The sequence below is a fragment of the Caloenas nicobarica genome, chromosome 14 (genome assembly GCF_036013445.1).
Source record: "Caloenas nicobarica isolate bCalNic1 chromosome 14, bCalNic1.hap1, whole genome shotgun sequence".
NCBI classification, from domain to species: Eukaryota; Metazoa; Chordata; class Aves; order Columbiformes; family Columbidae; genus Caloenas; species Caloenas nicobarica.
In genome coordinates, this window is record NC_088258.1 from 823514 (window position 1) to 850523 (window position 27010).

The 27010-nt window shown below is 57.1% G+C and overlaps 1 protein-coding gene across 1 annotated transcript; it reads right to left on the reverse strand.

Moving 5' to 3' along the window:
• Window positions 1–91: 91 nt before the first annotated feature.
• CACNG3 (calcium voltage-gated channel auxiliary subunit gamma 3) lies at window positions 92–27010 on the reverse strand. The gene is made up of 4 exons (XM_065644886.1): window positions 26795–27010; window positions 4010–4093; window positions 2678–2818; window positions 92–1488 (listed from the first exon to the last, which is right to left on the reverse strand). Exons 1-4 carry the CDS (start codon window positions 27003–27005, stop codon window positions 977–979), a joined length of 948 nt encoding a protein of 315 aa, XP_065500958.1. The 5' UTR covers window positions 27006–27010; the 3' UTR covers window positions 92–976.

A 27010-nucleotide genomic window follows, 5' to 3' on the forward strand; every position in this document is an offset into this window, starting at 1 on the left:
CGCAGCGGGGTCAGCGCGACCCATGCAGCCAAGTAACTTGCTTGCCAAATTGGATGACTTTATTGTTATTTTTCTCATCGATCTCCCAGCCATTATAGAATCATACACCGTCTGCACGCAGCCCGCGGCCCAGCCACCAACCCGGCTCCTCCTGCAGTACCACCAGGTCAAGCGTCACCTCCTTGGTTGTGCCCAGACAGCAATTTGCGACTGCGTGTGTATTAATTTTAGGGAATTAATTCATTTTCTTGCAATATTAGAAGTTAATTAAACGCTGGCTAATTGCTACCAGTCATTGGAGGAATTCTGCTCCTGAGTCCTTTCATGGCCTGAATGCACCAAAAGGAAGAAAAAAGGAAAGAAAGAAGGAAAGAAAGAAGCCCTTTCAAGACCACAGAAAATTGCGAAAGGATGTTTCTTCCAACCTGACATGACAAAATTGAATTCCAAGCTATTTAATGCATGCACGAAACGCCATAGAGAAACCCAGCCCGAGCACTCCATCCAGCACGACAGGGAAAGAGGTTTTGTAACACGAACACTCGCTACGGCACCGACTCAGTGCTTCAAACTCCGGACTCCCAGGCAATTTCGCTTAAATGTAACTACCAGGTTAAGAGTTCTCACAGATAGGGCTATCGCCAGCATTTCCATGGGACGTACAGCTAAGGTAACACTGCGATTATGAGCAACACTAACGATGGAGACCCCGGGTGGCAACAGGGCCCCGCTCAGTCTGCAGGGGCACACGGCCGGGGTGACAGCGCAGCCCCTGTCCCCTCCCCGCCGGGGACAGAGGGGGTCCCGGTCCCACCGTGGGCGCAGCGGCCCAGCCAGTGGCATTTGGGGAGTGAAAAACCAGCCCCGCAGGTAGGGGCACGGGGAGCCATCTGGGTTTGTCCTTAAAAACAGGGTTTCACGGGTGACAGCGTCACGAGGATGATGCCATGCAGCCTGACGAGACGCCCTGCCCGCCTCAGACCGGCGTGGTTCGTCTGTTGGCCGGGTTGTTGTGCAAAGACTCCTTGAACTCTTTGGGGATGGAGTTATGGACCTGTAAAAAACCGTGGTCCCGCTCCGAGTTGAGCAGCGTCCCCATGGTGACCTTGGAGGGATCCCTGGAGAGGGTGAACATGGAGATGTCGGTGGAGGGGATGGCGCTGAAGGCCTTGCTGACGGGCGACATGTCCCGGGAGCGGGGCTCGGTGGAGCGGGAGCTGGACCGCCGGCGGAAGCGGTACCGGTAGGGGGGCAGGCGGGTGAAGGCCGACTTCTTCAGCAGCTCTGAGTGGGACTTGGCGCGGATCTGGCGGTGCTTCTCGATGTACATGTGCACGGCGATCACCCCCACCATCTCGGCGATGATGAAGGACAGGGCTCCGAAGTAGAAGGACCAGCCGTAGGAGTAGCTCTTCTTGGAGTCGCTCTGCCCTGGGTCCCCCGCGTTGGCCGAGATGTAGACGATGATCCCGATGATGTTGCTGAGACCTTTGGGAGAGGGTGGGAGGGAGAGGCGCTCGCTGGAGCAGCGGGAGAGGGACGGGGGCAGCGGCACCCCCAGCCCTTCTCCTGCCCGCCGTGACCATGGGGTGCCCGGCAGGCGGGGAGGGTGCCGGGGGTCTTGGCTGCATCCCCAGGTCCCATGGGGCACCAGCCCCCGTGCCAAAACCCCTCACAGGCCTCTGCTGCTGTCCCCAGTACACAGCCATACTCACATGCACCCAGGATACAGGTACAGTCAGGCATGTTGGAGCAGCGGGAGAAATGGCCGCTATTTTGTTTAGAAACAAGCCATTAAAGAGCTGGTTTTGCTTTGCAGAGCCACTCACTGAGCAACGGGCAGCAGGAGCTCGGCTGCCACTGGGGCTGTGGCCGGAGCAGATCACGCCCGCGGGGTACGGGGGGATCCCCAGCACGAACCCCGGCTCGCCGCAGCCCAGGAGCTCAGGGAAGCAGGAACCATCTCTTTTCACTTCTGTTTGAGCCTGGAGGCTTTATTAGGGATCCGGGCAGTTTTTGCACCACTAGCAGTGCTGCGGGGCTGGGGAGCGGCTGATGTATTCCTGGATTTACTTAATGAATCAATTATGTTCTTTCTGTTGTTTTCTCATCTGCATCAGCAGCTCCTGCCAGCTGAAGGAGGGAGAGTAATTTGTCTCTTTGTGGGGAGAAGAAAAACACAAAATAGAGCAGTTCCTTGAGACAAAGACATTGTCATACGATAATCAGTGGAAGCGTTGGGGAGCAGCGCACAGAGGAACGGGTGATCCAGAGGAATGGCAGCTCAAGGGTGATTTTCCTCGTCAGGCTGCGGCAGCCCCTCTGCCCGGTGCTGCCAGCCCAGCGCCTGCCCTCGCCCGGGGGTGATGGAGGGCAGAGCCCCCCAAAACCTGCCCTGGGGATGGCTGATCCCCCTCCTGGGCTGGGGCACCCGCACAGACTCTGGGGGCAGAGCCGGGCGGCTGCCTCAAGTGCTGTCCAGCACGATCACCGCTCGCCAGAAACCTCTGCTGGTTTTTTCCCTGCCATGAGGATTTTTCCCCCAGGATGCGACAGCTCATGAACCCCAGAAATCGACAGCCCTGGATGACCCACAACCCATCTCTGTCTCCTCGTGTCCTCCTGCGGTTCCACCCCCGGAGAACCTTCCCTCTTCCAGCCGCTGGGCAGCTCCTACCTGCAGAGACGAAGAAGATGCCGGCGCTGAGGATGACGTTGTGTTTGCTCTTGTAGAACTCGCTGGCCGCCACGCACAGGCCTCCGAAGAACAGCAGACCCACGCTGAGGATGGGGAAGATGCTGGACGCTCTCACCGCACCTGCGGGACAGGGAACAGGACAGGGTTGGTCGCCAGGACCGCTCCTGCAGCGGGGGCTGCCGGCACCTCCCGCACCAACACCCGGAAAGAATCCCTGCAATGCCACGAGGGACGGGGACACCCAGCACCAGCTCTGGAGTCACTGACCGAGAGCTACACAAAGAAGGGTCTTTTCTACTTGGCCTGTCAGGAGTTCAGCTTCCCAAATGACAGCAGAGTAATTAATGCAGCAAATGACTACCTGCTGCACTGGAAATACACTGTGCCTTGGTTTGGGCTCTCATCCCTCTATTGGGGCCTTTATTAGAATCACAGAAATACAGAGAAGTCCCATTAAAATGCCATTCTGGGGGCTTTAAATTAGACTTTTTATTTTAAATGTGGGAGAAGAACTTAAATGCTAATCTACTAAAACTGCAAACCAACTCCATTAAACACGTTCCCCTCATAGATGGGTGAGCGGAGCTGATGGCTCCCTGCAGGGTTAGAAAACATCTGGCTGAGCAGCAGCTGCATCCCGCAGGAGCTGCCACCGGGTCAGGGCTCAGCACAGGGCGATGGCTGCCAGGGGGTCACTTCACCCCCCGGGATTCCTCCCGGCCCCAGCAGCTCAGAGCCAGAGATGCCAATGCCTCGGAGGCTTTCGCTGCCTTACATTCTGACTTGTCTGGGAATCTGGCTGTTCAGATGAACCTTTAGCTGTGCAGGCTGCGCACCTGTCACACACGTGTGCGTGCTGCCGTGCCGGGCGGCGTGTGCCCGTGCTGCTCTGCACGTCGGGAGAGCTGCATTTGTGTCCAGCCTCTGTCATGCACGTGTCTGCAGAGCCTCGGGGAACAGGGAGCCCAGCATGGACACAGCGTCCCTGCGGTGACACACCAGGGGCCCACGGGGTCCCTGTCCCCAGCAGCCCTCGCACCCCAACAAGCTCTGGCTGCACAGCAGCTGCTGGGACTGGCCATGGGGACAGCAAGTGCCAGACACATGTGCCATTAGCACTGCCACTGCGGCGTGACATGGCCACGCTCGGCTAACCCAGAGGGTCACCGCTGCCGTGCACCAGCCTCCTGCCAGCGGTGGGGGGACCTGCTGGGTGAAGCTCCGGGTGCTGGGGAATGGAGGGGGTGCTAGAGCAGCGTGGGGTCCCTGGGGAGCACGTGCGGCTGTGACGCACACAGAAAGCAGACTCACGGAGCAGATACTCGGCCGTGTCTTGCTCGTAATCCGCATCCTCGGGGAAGTGGTCGATTTTCTTGCACACCCCTCGGAAGGTTCCTGGGGAGACACAAGCCAGGAAAGCCTCACACCCCTCTGCACTGCTGGACGTGCCGCACGGGGCCAGCACGGCAGCAGCCCTGGAGCCGCTAGGGCAGCGCTCAGCACCGGGCTGCCAGTGACCTCAAACGTCACCCTTGGGCCCCGGGGACACTTTGGTCCCCAGCTGCTCCTGCTCTGGCATCTGCGGGCCTCACACTTAGCATTTGGGGAAAAAAAAGGCTCTTTTTCTGTGGCTTTTTTTCCTTCCTGCCTCTGAAGCCAACCAAACGCATTTTGCCTTTAAACATCTGCCTGTTTGCTTTGGCTTTCTCCTCGCTGCACTATCGGGCTCGGCTCTCTCCTGTGCCAGAGCCGTGCAATTGAGCACGAGGGGAAAAAGCCAAGGCCAGGTCAGGCTCGGGCAGGGGATGTGCCGGGACTCGGTTACTGAGAGTGCAGGGAGCGGGAGAGCCCTGTGGTTCAGAGGTGTTTGAGGGACAGCCTGGGAAGTGACTGGCTGTGAATGGGCTCTCGCCTCTTCTGCTCATCCATCCACCAGCCTGGCCCATGTGCTACTGATGGGCAGACAAAGAGAAATTAAAAGCATTAAAAACCAACAAAAATATCCTGGCTGTGCCCAGCTGTGCCTATGGATTTGTGGTGATGGATGCAGCCCATCGCCTCCTGCAGACGCTGCGAGTCGGCTCCTCGGGCAGCTCACCCGGACACCAAGCACAGCACTGGAGACCTGCTGGGGACTCAGAGCCCAGCTCGTGTGACGGTGCTGGAGGGAACACGGGTCCTCAGCGCCGGGGCGGCAGCAGCCGCTTCCGTCCACAGCAGGGGTGTAGGAGTGGTTACATTCATACAGTCCTAAAATCACATTCGGCCCTTTGAAGGCAACCAGGAGGCTGATGGTGAAAATGAGTTTGACATCCCTGGTCTACAGGATCCACAGAACTGTCTTCTCCAGAGCAAGCAGCAAACGCTGATGCTCAAGTGTGCACGATGCTTCCTCTGTGGTGCTAATGGGGAAACTGAGGCACAGAGCGTGACTTCCGCAGAGTGGCAAAGGGCAGGGTGAGGTGGGATGAATTCCTGCAGCCTCCACACAACACCAGTGCTGGAGCACATGGTCAGGTCACACTGGCTCTGTCCCCTCTCCAGGGGACCAGAAGGGACGTGCCAGCAGGGGACAGGGCTCCAGGAGAAGCCAGCCCGTCCGGCGGCACGCTGCCAGGCTCTGCTCTGCGACGGGCTGGGGGGCTGAGCGTCGTCACAGGCATCAGTTAGAGCCCGGAGATGAAGCTCTGGAGGTGGGGAGCTGTCATCCAAGCAGGAGACACGGCATCTGAGGGGGAACCGCCTGCTCCCGTTGCTTTGGGAACTGCAGGCGAAGGGGAAGCTGGAAACGGGTGCTGTGAACGGGGCTGGGGAGGCACTGGGCACGAGGAGGGTGGCAGCTGCACGGCACAGCCCCATCCTCCTCCTCCTCTCAGCCTTCCACCCATCTTCTCTGACCTCCTCCCTGTACCTGCCAGCAGGGCTCAGCCTCACACCCCCCAGAGCCGCCCCCCACATTTGTCCCTTTGCTCTCCAGCCATCGGGCACAATGTGCCAGAGTGGGACCGTACCAACCCACAGACCCCCAAAACACCCCAAAACAGCCTGCCAGAGCCAGATGGACACTGATAGCCCGTGTGCGCCTGGACACGCCTGGTCCCCCACCCCGTCACAGCCCCGAGGTTTCTGGTTCCAGCTGGTCTCTAAACACCTCAGTCCTCGCTCTGCCTCAGAGCCCCAAACCCCGACCTGCTCTGCTGGGACAGACTTGCCCCCTCCAAATCTGAGCAGCTGCAAAGCTGCTGCCGGCTGGGATGCCCGGGCAGCGCGCGGGACTTTGCAAGAGCTTCTCCAGAGGCTCCAGCGCTGGAACATCTCCCTCCGCAGCAGCCGCCTGGGTAGGGTCGTGGGGCCAGTGTTCATCACCTGATTAACGAGAGGAAACTTCTCCTTGGTGCCACGTGGGAAAGGAGTTTAGAGACTGAGTCAGCCCATCAGCACAGAGTGCAAATGAGAATACTAATTTCCTTGGGCTCAATATCTTTGAAGTTCTCAGAGGCTCCTTGTGCTGCTGAGCCCACACCAAACCCCATGGCCGGCACCCCCCTGCCCCGAGCAGGGCCCCGGAGGCCTCGCTTCTGGCACACACAATGTCTAAGGTAAATCTGTGACCACGAGGGACGAGGGCAAGCCTCAGAGAAGGAAACACTTGCAAGCGCAGGGGATGATGGAAGGTCAGATGCAAACACCTCCTGGCTGCAGGCTGGCAGGGGTGCAGGGCTCACCCGGGGTGCAAAGATTATATACTCGTCTGTCCATCCATCCATCCATCCGTCCATCCATCCATACCACCGCAGTAGCCAGGACCTGCACCTTGCAGGTGTGGTTTAGCAAAAATCTCCCCCCTGCAAGGCAAAGGGACCCCCAGCCCAAGGGGGACAGGCAGCACCATGGGTAGGGGGCCGGCAGGAGGGGGCAGCCCCACCACCCGCCTGCGCTGCCCGGCTCCACCGCATCTTTTTCACGCTCTGACATTTATTTTGGTTCCTTTACTCCCTCTGTTCATTAACCGATGCTCGTTGCCATGGCAACCCCAGAGTCACCTGACACACAACTTCCCAGCTCCAAACAAACACCACAACAAGGCTGAAACCACAAAAAGCCCCCCCTGACCCCAAAGTGTTCCCTGAGGACGGAGCCCTGCCCCAGGCGGTGCAGGTGCAGAGCGCTCGGGGCAGGAGGGGGATGCTCCTGGTCCTGGCCGGGGCTCATCTCCCCCCGGGCTGCCGGGCACACCCCGAGCCCCTGGGTCCTCGATCCCTGGGGAGACAGATGCAGCTCCAGGCTTTTCTCTCGGGGCGATACAGCTGGGCCCTGGTAAAGGCAGCATTACAGCATCACAGGCACCAAAAGCAGCACGTTTTGTCCAAGTCCTTAACCTCTGAGCCTCCTTCCCCTGCCTGCAGTTCCACAGGGAGGACTCAAGGCAGAGGCGACGCTGGATTCCCGGCTCTGTGCCATCTCTGAGCCCTGCCAGAACCGAGGCCGTGGCTGCACAAGATGCTCCCGGGGCTCGATCCCTGCCCAGCGCCGGGGTGGCCACACACAGAAATCACCTGGGGAGCACTGGCCAGTGTGGGACTCCCTGGGACCCCGTCCTGGCTCTGGCACAGGCTCAGCCCTGCCAACACCTCCAGGCAGCGCCGCGTCCCTGCCAGCACGCAGCCGCGAGCCCTCCGCCGGGGCCCGGCTCCCCAGCAGCTCCTGCTGTTCGGAGGGCTGGCTGGGGGGCTGCTGCTGCCCCCACAGTCCCCCACCCCTTCGTGCTGGGGTTGGGCTCCTCTCCCATCGCAGGAGGAAGAGGAGAGCTCCTGCTGCCGGGGGCTGCTGGTTTTGGCACATCCCAGCCTGCTCGCGAGTGATTTCCCGGCTGCTGCCCCTGCCCGCGCCGCGGCTCCGCGCTGCGGGCGTGAGTCACCCACCGCGGGCTTAATTCAGCTGCTGCCGGGAGAGCGCCAGCAAAGGCAGCATGCCGCTGCCGTTATTCATTCCCCGCTCGGCTGCCTCAGTGGTAGATCTGGGTAATTTTCTCTCCCTATTAGTGTGAATCCCGATTAGCCAACTTAGCTCATCGCTGCGCTCCCCTGCCCGGAGCCTGCCGTGGTACAGGCAGCTCTGCGCACAGCAGCCCTGCTCCGGGGCTCCTGGCTGGGGAGCGGGGCCATCCCTTCACCTTCCTCTGCAACAAGGAACCAGACCTGCCCATCCCCTTGTCCAGCCAGGTCCTGCTCAAGAACATGGGGGCACATCCAGCTCAACCCCCCCGACAAGCACACGCTGTGGCCCCCAGACACATGAACAGGCGGGGACAGTGATTGCCCAACAGGCACTGGCAAGCAGACATGGAACAACAGGTTGAAGTAGATGGACAAGTGCCAGCCATGAAGCCTGCAAGATAATCCTTCTATCACATTACACAGCCCCCCCGTTGCGCTTTCCTCCCCTCTTCCCATGGGGGAGCATCCTTGGTGCGCCCATGCCTTGGGGTGCCAGAGGCACCCTGCCCAAGGTGCCATCAGTCAGGTGCCACCTCCTTCCTCGTCCTTTGCAGCCAACGCAAACCCTTGGCCGGCAGCGAGCAGCGTCCATCCCCGCTCTGTGCCAGCCTCGGCCAGCTCCGCTTCCAGCTCTCCATTTAACGGTCCTGCTTTGATCCAGGGGCCACCCCTGGCAAGCAGCAGGCCTGGGGACAGCCGGAGCTTCCCCTCTCCAGTTGGGAAATCTTCCAGGGCATTTCCCACCTGTAAGCACCGTACGTGGTAATGAGTGCTGCCTGTGCAGGGTGTCCCTGCTCCCTAGCTCCAGACTCACAACAGCGAGCCCCGCCTTTTAGGTAACATCAGATTTAATTTGGAAGAGATGAACTCATATAACACATTTCGTATTTGCTGGTTTTGTAAAAGCATCCCTTCCCTTCCCGCAGGGCTGTTTTCCTTCCCATGCTCTGCATGATTCTTCTGGTCCCCACCAGATCGGAGCATCCTGGAGCCGCACGTTAAGCAAGGTGAGCGCCGCCTGCCTCCCGCCCCGAGCAGGGCTGCCCTGCACTGTAACGCTTTGTTTCAGAGGGGTCTCCTCGCTGCTGCGCTACTTCCTTTGTAGTTGGATGTACATACTCTCTGCACTGCACTTACTGGAGAATGCAAAGGCAATTAATTGATTTGATCTCAGGTCTTTTTCCTCTCAAAGCCCTTTTCCCCAGGGAGCGGGTTGCGAGGGAGGTACAATTCTCATGATGGTGGAAATATGGCTAAGAATATTGATCCTAATCCAGAGAGCCAGAAGACTAAAGAGCTCTAGTTATGGTTTTAAAACCTCATTACTCTTCATCCGGTGGAACAGTTTTCCAAGGACTATTCTGGTTGTTACTGCTCAGTGTGTAAACTAAGACTCAGCCTTGGGAAGAAGAGCTAACACTATTCTGAAATGAGAACGAAATTCCTCTCTCCCCTCGTGTGGGTTGGCTCAGCCAGGAGAAGTCCTGGGGCAAGCTCACACTCCAGCCCTCAGCACCTCCCGCTGAATTCCAGTGAGTTATCTCCCAGGTTGCGGTTTACAGTAGTAGCCTTCCTAAAGATACCTCGTCACGCCAAATCCACTCAGAGGAAGTGGTGGGGTCATTATGGTTTAAGTTCTCTGAAAATTAATATTTGCTGGAGAATCAGAGGTCCAAACTGAGCTGGCGAGCGCTGGGGTACGAGCCTGCGGCACATCCTCAGAGATGCTCAGGCTCTGCACTCCCTTGAGTAACAAGACCAAGACACCTAAATATCTCCAAGGAATTAAAACTTCAGGGCTCATCTTTTTTTACCTCCCGCCCACCTCCCAGATGCTTGGAGAGATGGAAAGAAATTCATCCTCCCTCCTTCCCCAGCTCCACAAGATCCTGAGGCTCTTCGTGCGAGGTCTCTGGTGTCGGACTGCAAAGCTCCGGGCTGTCAGGTCTGCGTTAGACCCAACCGCTGCCCAGGGACCCGCGGCCACCGCCCAGGGCGCAGCTCAGCCCGCGAGCAGCAGCTCTGTCCCATGTCCCCAGGAAGGGCTGCTGGGTCCCAGCCAATCCCCAGCATCTTGTTCACCTCCCACATCACAAGCTCTTTGATACAGCCCAGTTCCAAAGACACCACAAGCACCTTAGAAGAGCTGCTTGAGCCAAGGATGCTGCTCAGCTCAGGGAAGGGTCTGGTCTGCTCTCCTCCCACAGCGGGGAAACCTCGGGTACTCAGGAGAGTGACCCGTCCTTGCCATCAAATCGGTTTGTGACTCCTCAGACCATAAGCTGTCACCAGTTTACACATCCATTTGCTTAAACCCCACTGGAGAACAACTAAATTAAGGCAAAAACCTCCGTGTCAGTTTGAAAGTCCCCCAGCTCTGTGTTGCTCTCCAGCCAGCAGCTCTCTCCAGGCTGGGATGGATGCTCGGCTCCCCACCACTGGCCAGAGGGACGAATCCTCCCGCGGCACATCCCCGTCGCCCCGGCAGCCCCACGCCAGCTTCCCACCTGGGTACTGCTGGCATCTGGCTCCGTCTCTACTTCACACTCTCTCCCCCTCTCTGCGGTGGTGGTTTGTGTCTGAGCAGAGTCACCTACACAGATATGCCTTTTCTGAAGGATTTTTTTCCTGTGGAAAAAACCCAAGTCAAATGGGAGGAATGCAACAGCGAGGAGGCGGCAGAGGTGGCTCTGCGGTACCTGCTGGGTGCCGAGGCCACCGCAGACACACGTTTGCACCGCGCACAGCCATGCAAGAACTGAGCCCCCGCGTGTCCCCGGCAGCCCGGCGGGTTTGGGGAGCAGCGCCCAGCCCCGCGCTGCCGTGACGGGCATCCCCACGGGGACACGGCGGGGCGGCCGTGGGCACAGCCCAGGCACTCGCACCCACGGGTGGGCTGGGAGCTTCTGCCAGTTTTAGCTGCGAGGTGCCAGCGATCAGCATGTGTCACAGAGACTTTACTCCCTCAGCATTGCTACAAGGAAAAAAAAAAAAAAGAAAATCTACATTTTGACAGTGACTCATCATCTCCCATTCTAGAATCTGTGGGGTTGTTGCAACCTACACAAGGCAGTTCAGAAAAGCAAAACAATTCTGAATAATAGAGAAGGAGAAAAAGTTTGGAAATGATGGGTAATTTCTAGCACTCTGCTTCAAGGGCTTAGCTTTGTTTTTCTCATTACAAAAGTAATCAGGTAACGCGCTGGAGCTGCCTCCCAGGGTGTCCCCCCGCGCTCCCCTGGGTGTCCTCCTTCCCTCCCTTTGTCCTTCCACATGGCTGGAGCTCACGGCTGGGAAATGCCTCACCGCAGTCCCGAGGGGCCGCCGGGCTGCGCCGGGCCGGGCTGGGCAGGCGCAGGGGCTGCCGCGGCGCGGGGCCGGGGCGGCCAGCGCTGTCCCCTCCGCGGCACGGGGACACACAGCCATGCCGGAGCGCTCGGATCGGGCTGGGGAGGAGAGCGCTCACCAGCACGTCTAAGGAAACCGTTTCATGTTTTATCTTTAATAGTGAATAAACATTGATTTTTATTTTCAAAGGGAATTGACATTTCTATGATAGCAAAATGAGCACTGGAGCAGCCAGAATCAGCCTAAATAAGCCATGTGCTAGAAATTAATGAGCTTCACTGATTGAGTTTATCAGTTTAAATTAATACAATTCTAGCAACTAAAAAAATAATAATCTTTTGTCTGTTTGCCTGCTCCAAGACAATGATGGTGAGAGATGGGACAGGAGCCCCGGCCGAGCACCCCCGTGCCCGAGGCAGCGGGACCCGCTGTGCGCAGCCCCTGGGAGGGCAGCATCCCGCTCTCATCCCTTCAATGAACCTTTTGGATTCACTTGGGCTCACCGATGAGTGTCTGGGAAGGGTTTGCCTCCCAGCCTGGTCCCCGTGGTCGGTCACAGGGGCACCAGCTCAGCCCTGCGAGGCTCCTGGATCACAAAGCCTTTGACCAGCAGGACGTGGGGAGAGCGGGTCTGTCCCCCCCACGGCCACCCCCACAGCAGCTGGGGACGCGTTTGAGAGTGAAGATTTTGTTATTGCTTTTTCTGCCTTCAGCAAGTTGTCCTTTATGATCATTTCTGCCTGCCTTGAAACAACCCACTTAACTTGTTGAAATTCATGCCCTTTTTCTCTTATTTGGACACAACTTCCACACATCGAGTAATGTATTTTTCTCTCCTTCTCTCTTTCACTATAATGTTTTTCTGGTCTCCCCGGACACTGTGTCCCCAGCCTGGCTCCGGCGTGTCTGCAGCCAGCGCAGCCCATCAGCCCGCTCTGGTCACTGAACAACCTCACGGGATTAAACCAAGACCTGTGTCCCTGGCCGGGCTGCTGATGAGCGACCAGAAGGGACCAGGTGGGAAAAACAAGGGTCGAGAGTGTAAAAACCTGGGATCCTCTGGTGAAACAAGTCGCCAGTAATTCAGACAGAGGTAACGCAGCAATCGGGGTGCTCTGGTGTCTGCTCCAAGCCCAGCTGTGCAGAGCCCAGATTGCCCAGGGGCTGCTTAAGCACCTCTCTGTAATGAGGAGGAGAGAAAGCTGCATTATGATGGGAAGCTGGAGGTTTCACTTCACCAGTATTAAAATGTCCTCCGAATTTCTAAAAACCTATAAATGACAATTTCATAGCTCTGAAGCATGGCATCTCGCACAGGGGAGTGCTATTTTAGACTCTGTGTTGACAGCTGAAGAGGAATGGATCACAGAATTAAAAACTAGTTGCTGCTCAAGTCCAAGCAATCATGACTTGATTACACTTCTTATGGGCAAACAGAGTAAGTCCGAGGCACTCCTATATATTCCTGGTGATTTGAAATGTCAGTTCACAGAGTAGAAAACAATTACAAGCCAAATCAGTCAGGAGAATGGATTTAAACATAAAAGCATGACTATGAATAGCAAATGATTCAAGAGTGTTTTACCCCAAAACTCATAACCGAGACTGGAGTTCGCATCAGTTTAAAAACTGCCTGGCTAATATGTAAACTGCTATAAAAATAAAAACATGCCCAACAAAAAGAAGAAAGGAGATATTCATAACTCTGAATATAAATCAGCAGTTAGAAATTGTAGAGCACTGATAAAGGACTCAAACAAACAGTAGAAAAACCATCAAAACATCTTTCTTGATGCATTAGGATGAACAACAACAACAGAAAGGAGCAATGCGGTCGCCCGTTCCCAAACACAAGCGGCAGAAACGTGAGTCACAGGCCCGAGAAATGTTAAATAACTGTTATTACAACCGCGACATTTCCTATTCAGCAGATTCACATCCCAGAGCCGAAGGAGACACTGAAAGAGCCGACTGAGCAATTAACGGTGATGCTTAACGCCTGGCCGGGACGTTCCCGAGAAGGGAGGACGGAGATGCTCTGTGTGGCTCCACATCTGCCCACAGCTGCACCAGTGGGACCGGGAACAAGGGGACGGGCCGTGGACATGGAGCAACAAGGTCACTGGTCACCAAATCAGCTTTAGTGCAGCTGGCAGGAGTGCCGGTGATGGGGACTCGGGGGTGATGAAGAGTGTGGTGGCCAGACGAGCCCACCCGGGGCTCGGATGCACGGCAGCCCGGGGAAACAGCTTCCAGGTTTTATTCCCTATTTCAAGGTGAAGCGACTGCTCAAATTTGCGACTAATAGCACGGTCCATTTTTCAGGGAGGATTTTAATAAAAGCAGGGAGGGTTCGCAGAGGGAGGAGGCGGGAAGGGCTGCGAGCGAACCCCTCCGTGCCCTCCGCGCAGCCCCGTCTCAGCCCAGCACTGCAGATGTCAAATTGCATTCAGGGCTGCGAAAAGCAAAGCATTTTTCCAAAGGAGCCCCACAGTGCAGAATATCAAGGCTAAAAATATGCAAATCACCATGGAAAGCACTGTCAGAGCTTCAGCAAGACTAGCAAGTTGCCAAAAGGCAATTTCGAATATCCGAGCTCGCTGTACGAGGCATTAAAAAGGTCACTATTTCTGAAATAAGGATCTTTACAAATAAACACATTTGCTGAGGACTCAGTGAGTCATGCTGGAGCGGAGCACAGAGCATTTCCAACCTAATGCTTTTGACAGGCCACGAGCAGGGCGATCTTTTCATGTTTACAGTTCATCAATAGTTTTTACAGCTGCACAGTCAATCTTTAAAGCACATTTAGCCTGGGAGGAGGCTCAGCAGGTTGTTTTCCTTGCAAAAGTGATATTAAATTTATTTTTTTCTTCCTCTTTTATAGCACTGATTTGAAGGTGTTGAACTTCAAATACGAGACTGCCACTCAAACACCTGTCTTTTTTTTTTAAAAAAAAAATATATATATATACACTTCTGTCACATCTCCCTAACGATATAAATATTTGAAGTTTTCAGCTGCTGCGCTAAAAGGGACTCAATCCATCAAAGCATATTTATTTCAGGGGATTCAGTGGGCATCGTGCTGCCTGTTTGCTGGTGCGGGAGTGGGGGAGCTGCAGCCACCGGCTCCCGTGCCCCTCTCCTGGCTGGACCAGCCCTGCTGGGCTCAGCTAAGCCAGGCTCACGGTCAGGTCTGCACCGGCCCTGCTGGGCTCAGCTAAGCCAGGGTCAAGGTCAGGTCTGCACCGGCCCTGCTGGGCTCAGCTAAGCCAGGCTCACGGTCAGGTCTGCACTGGCCCTGCTGGGCTCAGCTAAGCCAGGCTCACGGTCAGGTCTGCACCAGCCCTGCTGGGCTCAGCTAAGCCAAGGTCAAGGTCAGGTCTGCACCGGCCCTGCTGGGCTCAGCTAAGCCAGGCTCATGGTCAGGTCTGCACCGGCCCTGCTGGGCTCAGCTAAGCCAGGCTCATGGTCAGGTGTGCACCGGCCCTGCTGGGCTCAGCTAAGCCAGGCTCACGGTCAGGTGTGCACCGGCCCTGCTGGGCTCAGCTAAGCCAGGCTCACGGTCAGGCCCGGGGCAGGTCCTGCCCGCTGCAGGCAGAGCCGCCCCCGCACCATCTGCGGGAGGGAGCAGAGCCCCAGGGAGCCGCTTCCAACAGCCCAGATGGGGAGAAGCGATATTCAGGAGTAGCACCATAGTCTCACTCCCGGCTTTTTTTGGAGAACAAGAAGGGACAATCCCGCAGACTGAGCGTTAAGAGAAGACTTTGCCAGTGAATGAGTGACACCAACCTCCCCTTCCCCCTCCAAGAAATACAAGCTGCCTGCCTGTGCCCTGGCGAGCTTTACAGAAATTCAGAGCCATTTCCACGGCCCAGCACTCACCCTGCTCTGCTGCCGTCGGGGGCTTTGCCCCCAGAGCTCCCTGAGGAGCAGGCAGCGTGTCCCTGCCCGCGGCGGCAGCGAGGGCAGTGGCAGCGGGATGGTGTGTCCTGCCCGTCACCCATCACTTGGGGATTCCGCAGCACCAAGACACACCAGCACATTGCAACCGGCTTCCCTGCCCCTGGGAACGATCTGCTCTGCTCAGGGCTGTCCCTCCCCTGCACTGGGACACCTCGGGGCAGGAACAGGACACGCTGCTGTGACAAACCCGCTTCCCACGGCTCAGAGTAGGGCAACCTGCCCCGCAGGTCCCCGAGCTGCTCACACCATTGCCTTGGCCATAAACCAGCGACGCCTTCCCCCAGCTGCCCAAATCTGACTCAAAGCATAAAACATTTTGCATAGAATAACTCCAAGGCTTTGAAAAACCCCCAGCTCTGTCCTTCCAGGAGGCAGCAGCAGCCAAATAGAGATTTGAAGGGCAAGAGAAGAAAAACATAAAATATTCTGAGACGGATGTGAATGCAGAGAGCTTCACATCTCATGTCAGTGCTTTCCACCTCCTTTGTATTCTGCATTAAATCACACAGAAGGGCCCATCCTGCTGCGCTGAAGCCAGGTGACGTTTTGCCATCGGCTTCAAGGCCAGCGGGGCTGTGCACGGTTGGGTTGTGCCAACCACAGGCACAGGGACCCCCTGGCACGGGGAAGCCGCTGGGGTGTGCACGGCCCCACCAGCACCGCTCCGGCTGCCCCCGCTGCCTCGGCGCTGCCCCGGCTCTGCCGGCACTTACCTGGGGCTGCTCCCAGGAGTAATTCCCCCATTTTCGGCTCAGGCTCATCCCTCAGCACTGCTCAGCCCCCACCACACGTCCCTGCGGGGAGTGCAGTGCCCTGGCAGCCCTTTCACTGGCTCTGTCCCAGCTGCACCCGCAGCTGCCGCCCAGTTAACACTCACGGCGCACACCTGCCGGCTCCCGGCCATGGGTTTGGCTGAAGGAGAAGGTGACAGCGGCACCGAGGGCAGGGCTGCGGGGACGGGCAGTCTGTGCAGCTGGAGACCAGCCCCCACGGGTATTGGGTGAGTGGTGTTTGCTATCACTCCCCACTCCTCGCCCGCTCCCACCTCCACCAGCTCCCCAGGGGCACGGGGCTTTCTGTGGGTCCTGTGCTCATTATCTGCCCGTGGTGCTCAGCGTGTGGTCCCTGGCCTCGCCCCCCCTCGCTGGCTGCCAGGACGGAGCTTTTCCCCCTCCGAGTGCTCTCTGCTCAGCCCCGGCAGCATGGGAGCGGCTCCGAGGCTCCGCTGGCTCCCACACTGAGCCAGGGCAGGTGATGCTGTTCCCATTTCACAGATGGGTAGTGGAGGACTGGGGAGATGCAGATCACAAGCATCTGCTCATTTTGGGTGCTCAGCTGGAGCTGTGCAGAGCCAGGGATTTCACAGCCCTGGAACAGGCTCTGCGCGGGAGGTGCTGGCGCTGCCGGAGGGGCTCATCACAGCGAAACGCAGAGCCCTAGGAACAAAGCTCCTGGATGCCAATGGGACGCTCTGCTTCTCCTGTTTTCTGGAAGGCTTCTCCTCATCCTGAGGGAGAGATCTGTCCAAATTGACAATGCAAGTAATTTCTAAATGAGTGATTGAACTTGCACACCCTGAAAAGCCCTTGCTTAAGACACAAGGCTCCTTCCGAGAGCCACAGTGAACGGCACAGACATGATACCCAACATACACGCAGAGACGCTGCAGTTTTACGTACGCTGCACTTGTACTGAACTGCAGGTGATGGAGACCAGCTTACATGCACCAAACGTGTGTGACAGCCATGGCCACCGCCTGTTTGAATGGGCAGAGAGGGACACTCTGTTGCAGTGGTCCCGCACCCCGGCACACCGTACTGCACCATGCTGTGCTGTACCGTACTGCACCGTGTTGTGCTGTACCACACTGTACTGCACCGTGCTGTGCTGTACCGCACTGTACTGCACCGTACTGCACCGTGCTGTACTGTACCACACTGTACTGCACCGTGCTGTACCACACTGTACTGCACCGTGCTGTACTGTACCACACTGTACTGCACCGTGCTGTGCTGTACCGCACTGTACTGCACCGTACTGCACCGTGCTGTGCTGTACCACACTGTACTGCACCGTGCTGTACCGCACCGTACTGCACCGTGCTGTACTGTACCGCACTGTACTGCACCGTGCTGTGCTGTACCGCACTGTATTGCACCGTGCTGTACCACACTGTACTGCACCGTGCTGTACTGTACCGCACCGTACTGCACCGTGCTGTGCTGTACCACACTGTACTGCACCGTGCTGTACTGTATCGCACCGTACTGCACCGTGCTGTACTGTACCGCACTGTATTGCACCGTGCTGTACCACACTGTACTGCACCGTGCTGTACTGTACCGCACTGTACTGCACCGTGCTGTGCTGTACCGCACCGTACTGCACCGTGCTGTGCTGTACCGCACTGTACTGCACCGTGCTGTGCTGTACCGCACCGTACTGCACCGTGCTGTGCTGTACCGCACTGTATTGCACCGTGCTGTACCACACTGTACTGCACCGCGCTGTACTGTACCGCACTGTACTGCACTGTGCTGTGCTGTACCGCACTGTACTGCACCGTGCTGTACTGCACCGTACTGCACCGCGCTGTACTGTACCGCACTGTACTGCACCGCGCTGTACTGTACCGCACCGTACTGCACTGTGCTGTGCTGTACCGCACTGTACTGCACCGTGCTGTGCTGTACTGCACCGTACTGCACCGTGCTGTGCTGTACCGCACTGTACTGCACCGTGCTGTGCTGTACCGCACCGTACCACACCACACCATACCACACCACGCTGTACCATACCACACCGCGCTGCTTGCTCCTGGGCTGAGCGCTTGCTGCCACATCCAGGCTGCGCTGCTGAGCGGGGATCCAGCACGGAGATGCTGACACGTCTGTCTCTGTCTCTCACTTCAGCCCCAGCGAGGCAGAACAAACATGAAAGCCATAAAGCCATACGGCACCGTCTGTAGGGATGCACAGATGCTCAGCCAAGGGCTGCCCCTGCCCCAGGGGACGAGCTGGTGGCCACAGCTCTGGAGCGGGGACCCGCCCTTCTCCCATGGCTGGCTGGGACAGCAGCATGGGATTCAGGGCAGGTTGGTTATTATTTTAAATTATTATTATTATTATTATTATTATTAATTATTGGAAACATGCATGCCACCTCCCCTGGGCCTCACTGGAGCACATTTTCATTGCTTGGTGACAGCAGCAGGAGACCCAGTTCCAGCATCTCTCCCAGCTGAGAGGTCTCTCAGCCCCGGCTGCAGCTTTCCTGCTTCCTACCAAAGGTGTAATCACTCCCGTTCTTCTTTAGCTTTTCAGCTGGAGGGAAGGCCAAAGACTAATGTACAGAAAACACTTTCATCCTTGGCTGGCGCGTGCTGAGGAATGACAAGAGACTCTCCTGGCACGGAGAGAAGGAGCCTCAGGGCTGCGAGAAGCTCCCAGACCTGGCAGGGGGAGCGGGGGGTCCCGTCGGGGGGCACCCTGCTCCGCTGCCCCGCGGGGTCCCCGTGTCCCAGCCCGCTCTGCGGCAGCGTCACGCTGCTCGGTGACACCGCCTGGCACAGCTGCTGCGCCGCGATAAGGTTTGCTCGGCTGAGCGAGGCTGTCGGGCTAATGGAGGGTTTGGCAGGGACGCCGTGCAGCCTGGCAGGAACCACGGCCCTGGGACGGCAACGCCGGAGCTGCTGCGGGCGCCAGGGCAGGGAACGTCGCCGTGAGATCGCAGTCTGTCTCACCAAGTGACAGTGACCCTTCCCGGCTGGGCATGCAGCCCCAGGGACAGGGTCGGGCAGGAGCCAGCCCAGAGGGAAGGCAGCCGCTGACTGTCACAGCCCCTTGCAATTGCTCATGCGATGACGTGGTGTGATGCAATGGATGATGCTGATGCATCAAAGCACTCTGACAGCTGCAAAAAATAACAGTAAGTTGGTGTTTAACAGCCAGGTGAGCATCAGCCAGCCTGTCCCGAGGGGTTTCTGCTCCTTTGCTGGGAGGGAACCCAGCCCAGGCTCTCTGAGGGGACAGAGGTGCCATCCCAGAGTTTCCACCTCCAACAGAATCATTCCAAAGGACACGGGACAGTTTAAAGCATGGAGCATAACCCTGGCCTGAACTTTTCATTTAGAAGGTGCTGTTAAACACCTGCTGCAAGGACACGGTTAAAAGATAATGCAAAATAAAGAAATTTTGGAAAGCATCCCCAACTCCTCAGGGCAGACCCACCAGCCCATGACATGTGTGGTGTTTTATGCCATGGGGTGTGTGGCAGCTCTGCCGGGGATGCAGCAGCCGGCTGCTCCTCCCTGGCACAGCCGCTCCTCCCGGCGCCACCACAGAGCTGTCACCATGCACCAGCCACTGAGGAGACACCAGTTGTCACCCCAGCACTGTCATTCTTTATCACAGCAGGTGTCTTCTTAATCAAAGACATATCTCGAGATGCCCGCTGCTGCGGTTCCCCGAGCGACCACGGCTGATTGCAGCCCGAGCGGTGGGAGCGCAGAGCGAGCGGCAATGGATGCGTTCCCGGGGTGCCTCGTCCAGAGAAAAGCTACAGAAAACCTCTGGTGCTGAGCCTGAAGTGTTGGCCAAAGCAAACCCACCAGGAACCCTTAGGAAGGGACATCAAACCACCCTCTCCCCACCCAGCACTAACCCCAAACGCAGTCAAACAATGGCTTCAGGGAATCTGTTTCCAATGTCATTTTAAAAATTCAAGGGAGTCGTAGATGTTGTAGCACAGTTGCAGCTCCTACCACCGGGGCAGCGGGGCAGCGGGCGGGCAGGAGCCCCCCCGGTTCCTCCAGCATGGCAGAAACCCCCCACGAGCGCAGCCCCGCTCGCTCGTCCGCCCGCGGGCGCCTCGGGTGGCTCAGTGACCGGGTGGGCACCTTTCCCCTCGGAGCTCTTTGACTAACTCGCCCTCAGCACCCAGCAGCGCCGATGTGCGTTAACGACCGCAGATCCATCGTGTCCGCATCTCGGCGCGTGACCGTGAGTCAGCCAGGGGAGCCGGGGATTTAACCCACCGCCAAGAGGGACCCCTCCAACAGGCACTGAGCAGCTCCCCTGTACATACGGGTTAGCACATTTATATAATTTTAAGAGCAATTTTGGTTTTCCTGGAAAAGGAGGTTAATGTCTATTTATGAAGCACATGTCATGTTCACTAAAAATCCATGTGAAATCCATATGAAAAGTAACCACTGAGATGGGAGAAGCACTGGGAAAATTTAACACCATGGCTGTCTCGCCTCATCTCATCCCAAATACCACAGGCAACTGCAGAGCATCCCTGGTCTCCACACCCGGACCATCATCCTGAGCCACAAGAGGTGACCAGTAGTGCCAAAGAGCCACATGGTCCAGGGGGCTGTGCCGGGGGCAGGGAAGGGTCTGTACCACACGGACCAGCAGTAACCGTGCTGTGTGCCCTGCCAGCAGCCGTACAAGAGACAAACACTAATGAATCCACCGGGACACACACTGCAAAGGGCAAAACTCCTGCAGAGAGAAGGGCAGTGATTTACCAGAGGCCGCACAACTCTCGGCAGAGGAGCCGAGCACCTCTCCCTGCTCCCGGCTGCTCCCCACAAACATCATCTGCTGTCACCTCCCGGCCAGCACCCAGCGCCCCAGGGACCGGGAGAGGAGGATCTGGCATCAATCCGTGGGGCGTCCTCCCCCAAACTACCGCCACGCTCCAGCCCCAGCACCCAGGGCTTGCAGCCTTCATTAGCTAGCCCTAATTATTTACAGCCGTAATGGAGATAGTGACCTTGCATGGGAAAAAAACCCACTTGAGCCTCATTCAAATTCAGACTTCCACCTCTATTAAACAGTAGCAGCTCTGGAGATGACAGACTCTGCGCCACGCCTATGCAGCAATAAACCGCCTGTTTCTGAGCTGTTCACAGCATACATTCCACTCATCACGTGCTGCTCACAGGCAACGTGGGAACCAGTTCTCTACACCACCTCAAAACCTGGGATTTTTGTCCAGAAAAATGCTGCAGCAGCCCAGGAGGGTAAACCCTGAAGCCCCTGTTCGAAGTGGCGGCTCCTCAAAGCAGAACCGGTGGCCGGGAGCTGGAGCCCAGCTCCTCTCTGCCCAGGATTTTCATGGCTCTTGGCCATGTGCCACAAGAACACGGGTCTGGAGCAGACCAGGGTCCAGCCAGCCCGACTTCCATCGCTATCAGAGGGCAGTAACTAACGCTTATTCAATGTGTCCTCCGCCAAGCCAAGGTTCAGAGATTTCCTAAGTCAGAGGTTGTGCCTGGGGCATCGTTGGTGACAGCCCACAGAGCCCCAGGCTCCAGGCGTTTGTTCCATCCTGTTGTGGCCCCGGCGACAGCACTGAGCCCCGTGCCGGGCACGTGGCCCGTCCCTCCTCAGCGCTGTCCTGGTGGAGAGGCTCAGTGGGGAAGGGCCGTTAAACCTTTGGTGTGCTAATTGCATCGGGTGTTCTGAAATGAGGAATGGGTCCGTCTTCGCCTTCATCCATCACTATCGTCCTCGATGCCTGCAGCGTCTGCTTTCCATCACACATGTTAACTTGACACCTCCCAGCTCTCACGTGATGAAGAGCAAATTGCACTCCCCGCTCATCCCCCCAAAGCTCCCAGGCTGTCACATCCCTGTCCCGTCCCCCTCCCGTCACCTCCAGCCCGTGGCCCTGGTCCCTTTCCTCGCCGCGGTGCTGGAGCAGCTGCCTGCAGGGAGGCTGCTGGGGCTGCGCACGGGGGGCCTGGAGCCGCAGCAGAGACACCGTCACCAGCGCTGGCAGCGCCGCGGAGCCAGACCAGGAGTGCCAGGGAGAAATGTGCAATTGCAAGATGGGTTGTTGATGAGAGTCTATTACAGACACCAATCAGACAGAGGAACAGGATGAGCAGCTCCTTAAATACCCACCTAAAACGAACGGCGAGAAAAAGTGCTCGATCATGGATGATTGCAATCTCAGGGACATTTGCTTGGCGCTTTTAAAAATTAAAGATAATAACTTTCTAACAGAAACAATATTGCTGTCACCTTGGGGAAATTCTCTGCATGGCCTCACTCAGGACTGAGAGGAGCTGGAAGCAGAAGAGCTGGTGGCTGCCCAGGGGCAGCTGCTTCCAGCCCAATTTAACACCTTCGGTACGAACCAGCTCAGCAGAGCCAAAAGCAGCCACAGCCACAAACAGCTGGGGGAAAATGTGGGTGCAGAAGCCCAACTGTTACTCAGGAGCAAGGGCAGAGAGCTGCCCTGGGACCCCAAGGCCTGCTGAGAGGAGAACTGGAAACTGCAGTTAAAACAATTAAAAATTAGGACTTTTGGTATTGCACGTGGCTGATATGACAAGCTAATGGGATTAGTTAAAATAAATCTGCAACCAAAAGGTTTAAGCAAAACCAGGAGGAATTCTTTAGTCACATCAGAAGAAAGAACTTCACTACTGATGTAAATCACTATCAGATCATGACGGTGCAACTGTCAGTCATAAAGCAGAAGTGACACGCGATTATTTATTCATTGGGTACTTCTGTTCTGTGCGTGATGAATAGGCTCCCCTATTCCGGGAGGAGCTGGGGAGGATGCTGAACAGTGACTATCCAGTGCAAACATGAAAGCAATTGGACTAGAGAACTTTCTCCCAAGAGCGTTCAGAGAATAGGCTGAGAAGTTTTCTGAAGATCTAAAATGGATTTTAATAAAACTTGACATTCTGTTGAATTTCTAGAAGACAGGAAATGCTGGTTTAATGTTTAATCAGCCTGTGCCAGGAGGATGGCGATGGGCAGCAGCGGGAGCTGCGTCCCCAGCATCGCCTGTGGGTTGCGGGGTGGGCAGCGGCTGGAGGAACCAGGGGATGAGATAAATGTCAAACAGCCTTGCGGAAAATAGATTTATCAAACTTCATAAATTTTTCTTGATACTGTTACAAATTCAGTTGATAAAGGAAATCAGTAACAAAATACATTTAGAGTTCCACAGAGTATTTGATTTAGCTCTCCTGAAGAAGTAAAAGACCAGTATTATGCAGAATCAACAGCGCTTTATTAAAGGGGCTGGGAGGCAGATTGCAGAGATTGTACATTGTCATCCAATGGGATATTTCTACATGGGGCTGCCTGTTACCAGAATGGTGTTCAGCTATAATAATGTCTTTATCAAGAGTACCAAAGAAAACACGAAATAATTGCAGGTAAAGGAGGCAAACAGCAGAGATGATCCTGATGTTCAAAGGAAGCCCGAGGGGCTCATTTCTTTTCCCTGTGCACCAGGGACTGGCAGCTTCTCCGCCGGCCGAAGCCTCTCGCACTGACCATCGACCTCAGCCGCAGCAGGGGCTGCAGGTCAGGTGTAGAAACAGCAATATTAGGGTTTAATCTAGACAGGATCCCTCCAAAAAAGACCAAAACCCAAGCGGAGCTCTGCGGGTTGGGCAGGGAGGAATTACCAGCCTGGCGAAGGCTGCGTTGGTGCCGCTGGGGGATGCGGGAAGGGGGGGCTGGAACAGGCGCAGCGGGACAGCTCGGCTGAGGAAGGGCTCTGGTCCCCGTGTCCTTGCACAGCCACGGGCAGACGTGTCCCCTGCAAACCGCCCCATGTCTTCTGCAAACGGTCCATGAGGCGGGCAGAGCAACGCTCATGTCCTCCAGAAATGACAGAGCACTTTTTTCCGATGAGGGAAATGAAGGAGGAAAGGAAAAGTACCACATCGCCTTAAAATATGGTATTTCAAGCAGTCTTGGCCAAATCCTCCTGCTCCTTCTGCCTGCTTCAGATCCACATGATGCCATGGAGCCGATCCCAATCTGTACCACGCAGCAGGGAGGACAAGGAGGCTCCCTGCGTTTAATGAGGCTCAATTCAATTAAATTTGATGAAAAACAAAGTTCTTTTACTTTCCTAAAATCAACACAAGCCTAAGCAGCTATTTCTCAACTTCAGCTTTCTCCCTGAAGTGCTGCGCGTTTCCTTGCCTTTTGTATTTACAAGGAAGTCACAGAGGAAAACAACTGATGATAAACAGCCACAGGGGAATGCACTGGTCACGTTTGAGCGGGAAGTACACCACCTACTAAATAGTCACGCATTGTAAAAGTGATAATTAGAATTCAAATGCTGTGATTTAAAGCAGGGGCTACCCTGGCACAGCAGTCTGGGAACGCCTGCCTGGGCTCCAGATATTGAGCCAACCACTAATTTGTATTTTCCAGCGTGGGTGTCTCTACATAGGTCTGCGGCGGCTTCATTCAAGATTTATCCGCTCTCGCCTATGGGCTTTTGATGCTCACGTGGTGCGAGCGGCTCCCACGCAGGCGCTGAGCGTGTGTGACTGACACGGATTTAAAGAGCATCTGCGACGGAGCGTGCACCCAGCGCTCACGTCGGGCATTTCAATAATCTGCCACGCACGCTCGGCCAGACAAGTGACTGGAGCTCGCCACTTAACTCCTCCATCGTTACACACATTAGACCCCCGTTAGCAGAAAGCTCAAGGCCAAGGCACTTCCCGACGGGCAGAGAGCACTTCTTGGTGCTAAGAGCATCTTCTGCACCACGGGAGAACCGGCCCTTTCAACTGACCACGTTCAATCCTAGCACAGGATGACAAAGTGCAACCTCTCTGTTTTTCAAGCCAGATACAATGAGTGCACAGAAATGAGAGGCACAGTGGGTCCCTGCCAAAAGGAATCAGACAGGACCTGCTGCACGTGAAAGTCGGGGGTGCGGGGGCTCCGCACCCAGCACTCCCCAGTGCGGGACGTGCTGGCGGAGACACTGGCTGCAGCAGCGACCCACGATGCTCAGCTTGGGGGGCTCAGCCCCCGCTGCAGCATCATCCTCCCTCCGTGCAGAAGGTGCATGAGCTCTGCACGCTGCACAGCTCGGCTGGGGGACGTTTTCCTTTCCCAGCATCGCATCAGTTAACAGCCTGTGAGACACCAATGCAGTTCTCCAGCAGAATTCAGGAGGGTGATGAGCAGCCCTGCTGCACCTCCCAGCACCATGGCAGCCCCACGTGCTCACCCTGAGCCCTGGATGGGACCCTCCCTGCCTGGTGCTGCGTGTCCCCCACGGTTCCCATTGCCCACCCGCTCTCTCTCCCGCACACAAGGGATGATGGAGCCCATGCCCAGCACGAGGCCTCGACTGCCACAGGTACGGCTGAGCAGCACCAGCACAGCACTGTGCGGAAATGTGAGAGCACCAGTCGGGGGGAGAACGTGCAGTGGGGAGTGATGCACGTGCCCCGCTGCTCCCAGCCCCGGGCTTGGGGCGAAGGGCTGTGATTCAGCTCTGAGCTCTGGCATGGCACCGTTAAGCCCATTCCCGATTGTGCTGTGCCCAGGAGACCGGGGCCTCACCAGCTCCTTCCAAAGCAGTGATTTATCACAGTGAGGGAAACATAAAACATTTGCTGGAAAAAAAAAATACAGCCAGCAAAACCAAGAATTTTGGAAATTACTCATGCCTCCAGCGACCCCATCTTTCACAGCCCTGGCTGCTGCCTCTTTGGCTCCCTCAGCCCAAGAGGGGAGACAGATTATCTCAAATTATTTATTATGGAGTTAGAGCGTGATCCAAACCCTCCTTGAATCAATAAGAAAGCTCTGACCAACTTCACCGGGTTTAGGACTGAGCACCAGGAACAGACAAGGTATTTTTGCATCTGTGGCCGTGACTCACCGAGAACTTTCCAATGTGGAGGGAGCAGCTTGGCCGCCACGGCTTGCTTGCCCCCGCCATCAGAGGCATGGCTCCCGGGCTGAGGGGAGCCTGACACCCCCGGGGCCCTGCAGGACAAGGGGGCAGGTTCCCTCAAATACACAGGACACCAACTGCTGCCACTAATTATAAAAGTTACAGCCCAGTGTGATTCCATCAGCCATTTTTTGCTGCGCCGGTCCCAGCACCTGGCTCCATTCAAGCTCATGTTTAAGCACAGCCTGTCGTTGCTCATCTAAGTCTCAACCAGCAGCCTTTGGCCAAAATCGCCCCCAAAGCATGGCCTGCGCTGCAGGAGGGCAGCGGCTGCAGCGGGCTCTCCAGCCAGGGGCTGCTGCAGGAGTGAAGCGACGGGGCGAAGCGGTGAGGCCAGGCAGGCGGGAGCCCAGCGTGGGCTGCAGCCCCCGAGGGATGGAGGGACAAGATGCAGTGAGGCAGCAGCAGCAGCACACCTTGCCCCGCTCTGCTCTTCAGAGGGGCAGGGCTGGCACTGGTGGTGGGGATCGGCTACAAAAATGCCGGGTGCGATGGGTTCCCCCCTGACAGGGACACAGTGCCTGCAGAGCCTGGGAGAGGGGGACAGGCTGAGGGGCTTCGCTCGCTGAGCGATTCACATGGGAACAGTCCCTGGGGCCGGGAGAGGGACCTGTGGCCTCCCAGCCTGAACTGCCGGCGGCAGACACGCACCGCACGGCGCTGCCGGGGCTGCGCAGCCGGGCCAGGGCACGGGGAGACCCCGGCGCCCGCTGCCCGGCTGCACCCGCCCCCCGCAGGGTCCTGCCCGCAGGAGCCACCCGCCAAGTTTCCCCTCGGCCGCGGCGGTGCCCCCGCCAGCGCCGGCTCCGCGCCCGGGGAGCGGGGGCGGCAGCCGGGGCCCGGCCGGGAGGGATGCTCCGCTCGCCGGCCGCGGGGGCCGGGGCTCGCCGGGGGCCCGGCTGTGGGGTGGGAGGTCCCGGGATGGCCCTGCTCTCCCCCGAACTTTTGGGCAGGGCCCCCCGCGGGGCCCGGGCTGGGGGGGGGGGACGGCGGGGCTGTCCGGCGGGGCGCTCGGTACCTTCCAGGCAGCACGTCCTCCACAGCCCCGAGTGGGTCATCACCTCCTCGTTCTTGCGGCTCGTGTCGTTGTCGCTCGTGGACTTAGTCCTGCACACGCCGCGCGAGTAGAGCCAGTAGTCGGTGCCCACGGCGATGGTCATCAGGCTGAAGGCTGCGAAGGCTCCCACCGTGGTGATGAGCATCTGGACGCCTCTGTCACACATCCTCATGCTGC

What these genes read in the sequence shown, in the direction of transcription:
- CACNG3 (XM_065644886.1), bottom strand. Translation starts at nt 27,005, where the DNA reads ATGAGGATGTGTGACAGAGGCGTCCAGATGCTCATCACCACGGTGGGA. An exon ending in GAGGACGTGCTGCCTGGAAG is followed by an intron (nt 4,094 to 26,794) that starts GTACCGAGCGCC and finishes GTGTCTCCCCAG; the next exon opens with GAACCTTCCGAGGGGTGTGC. An exon ending in CATCTTCTTCGTCTCTGCAG is followed by an intron (nt 1,489 to 2,677) that starts GTAGGAGCTGCC and finishes CCTCTCCCAAAG; the next exon opens with GTCTCAGCAACATCATCGGG.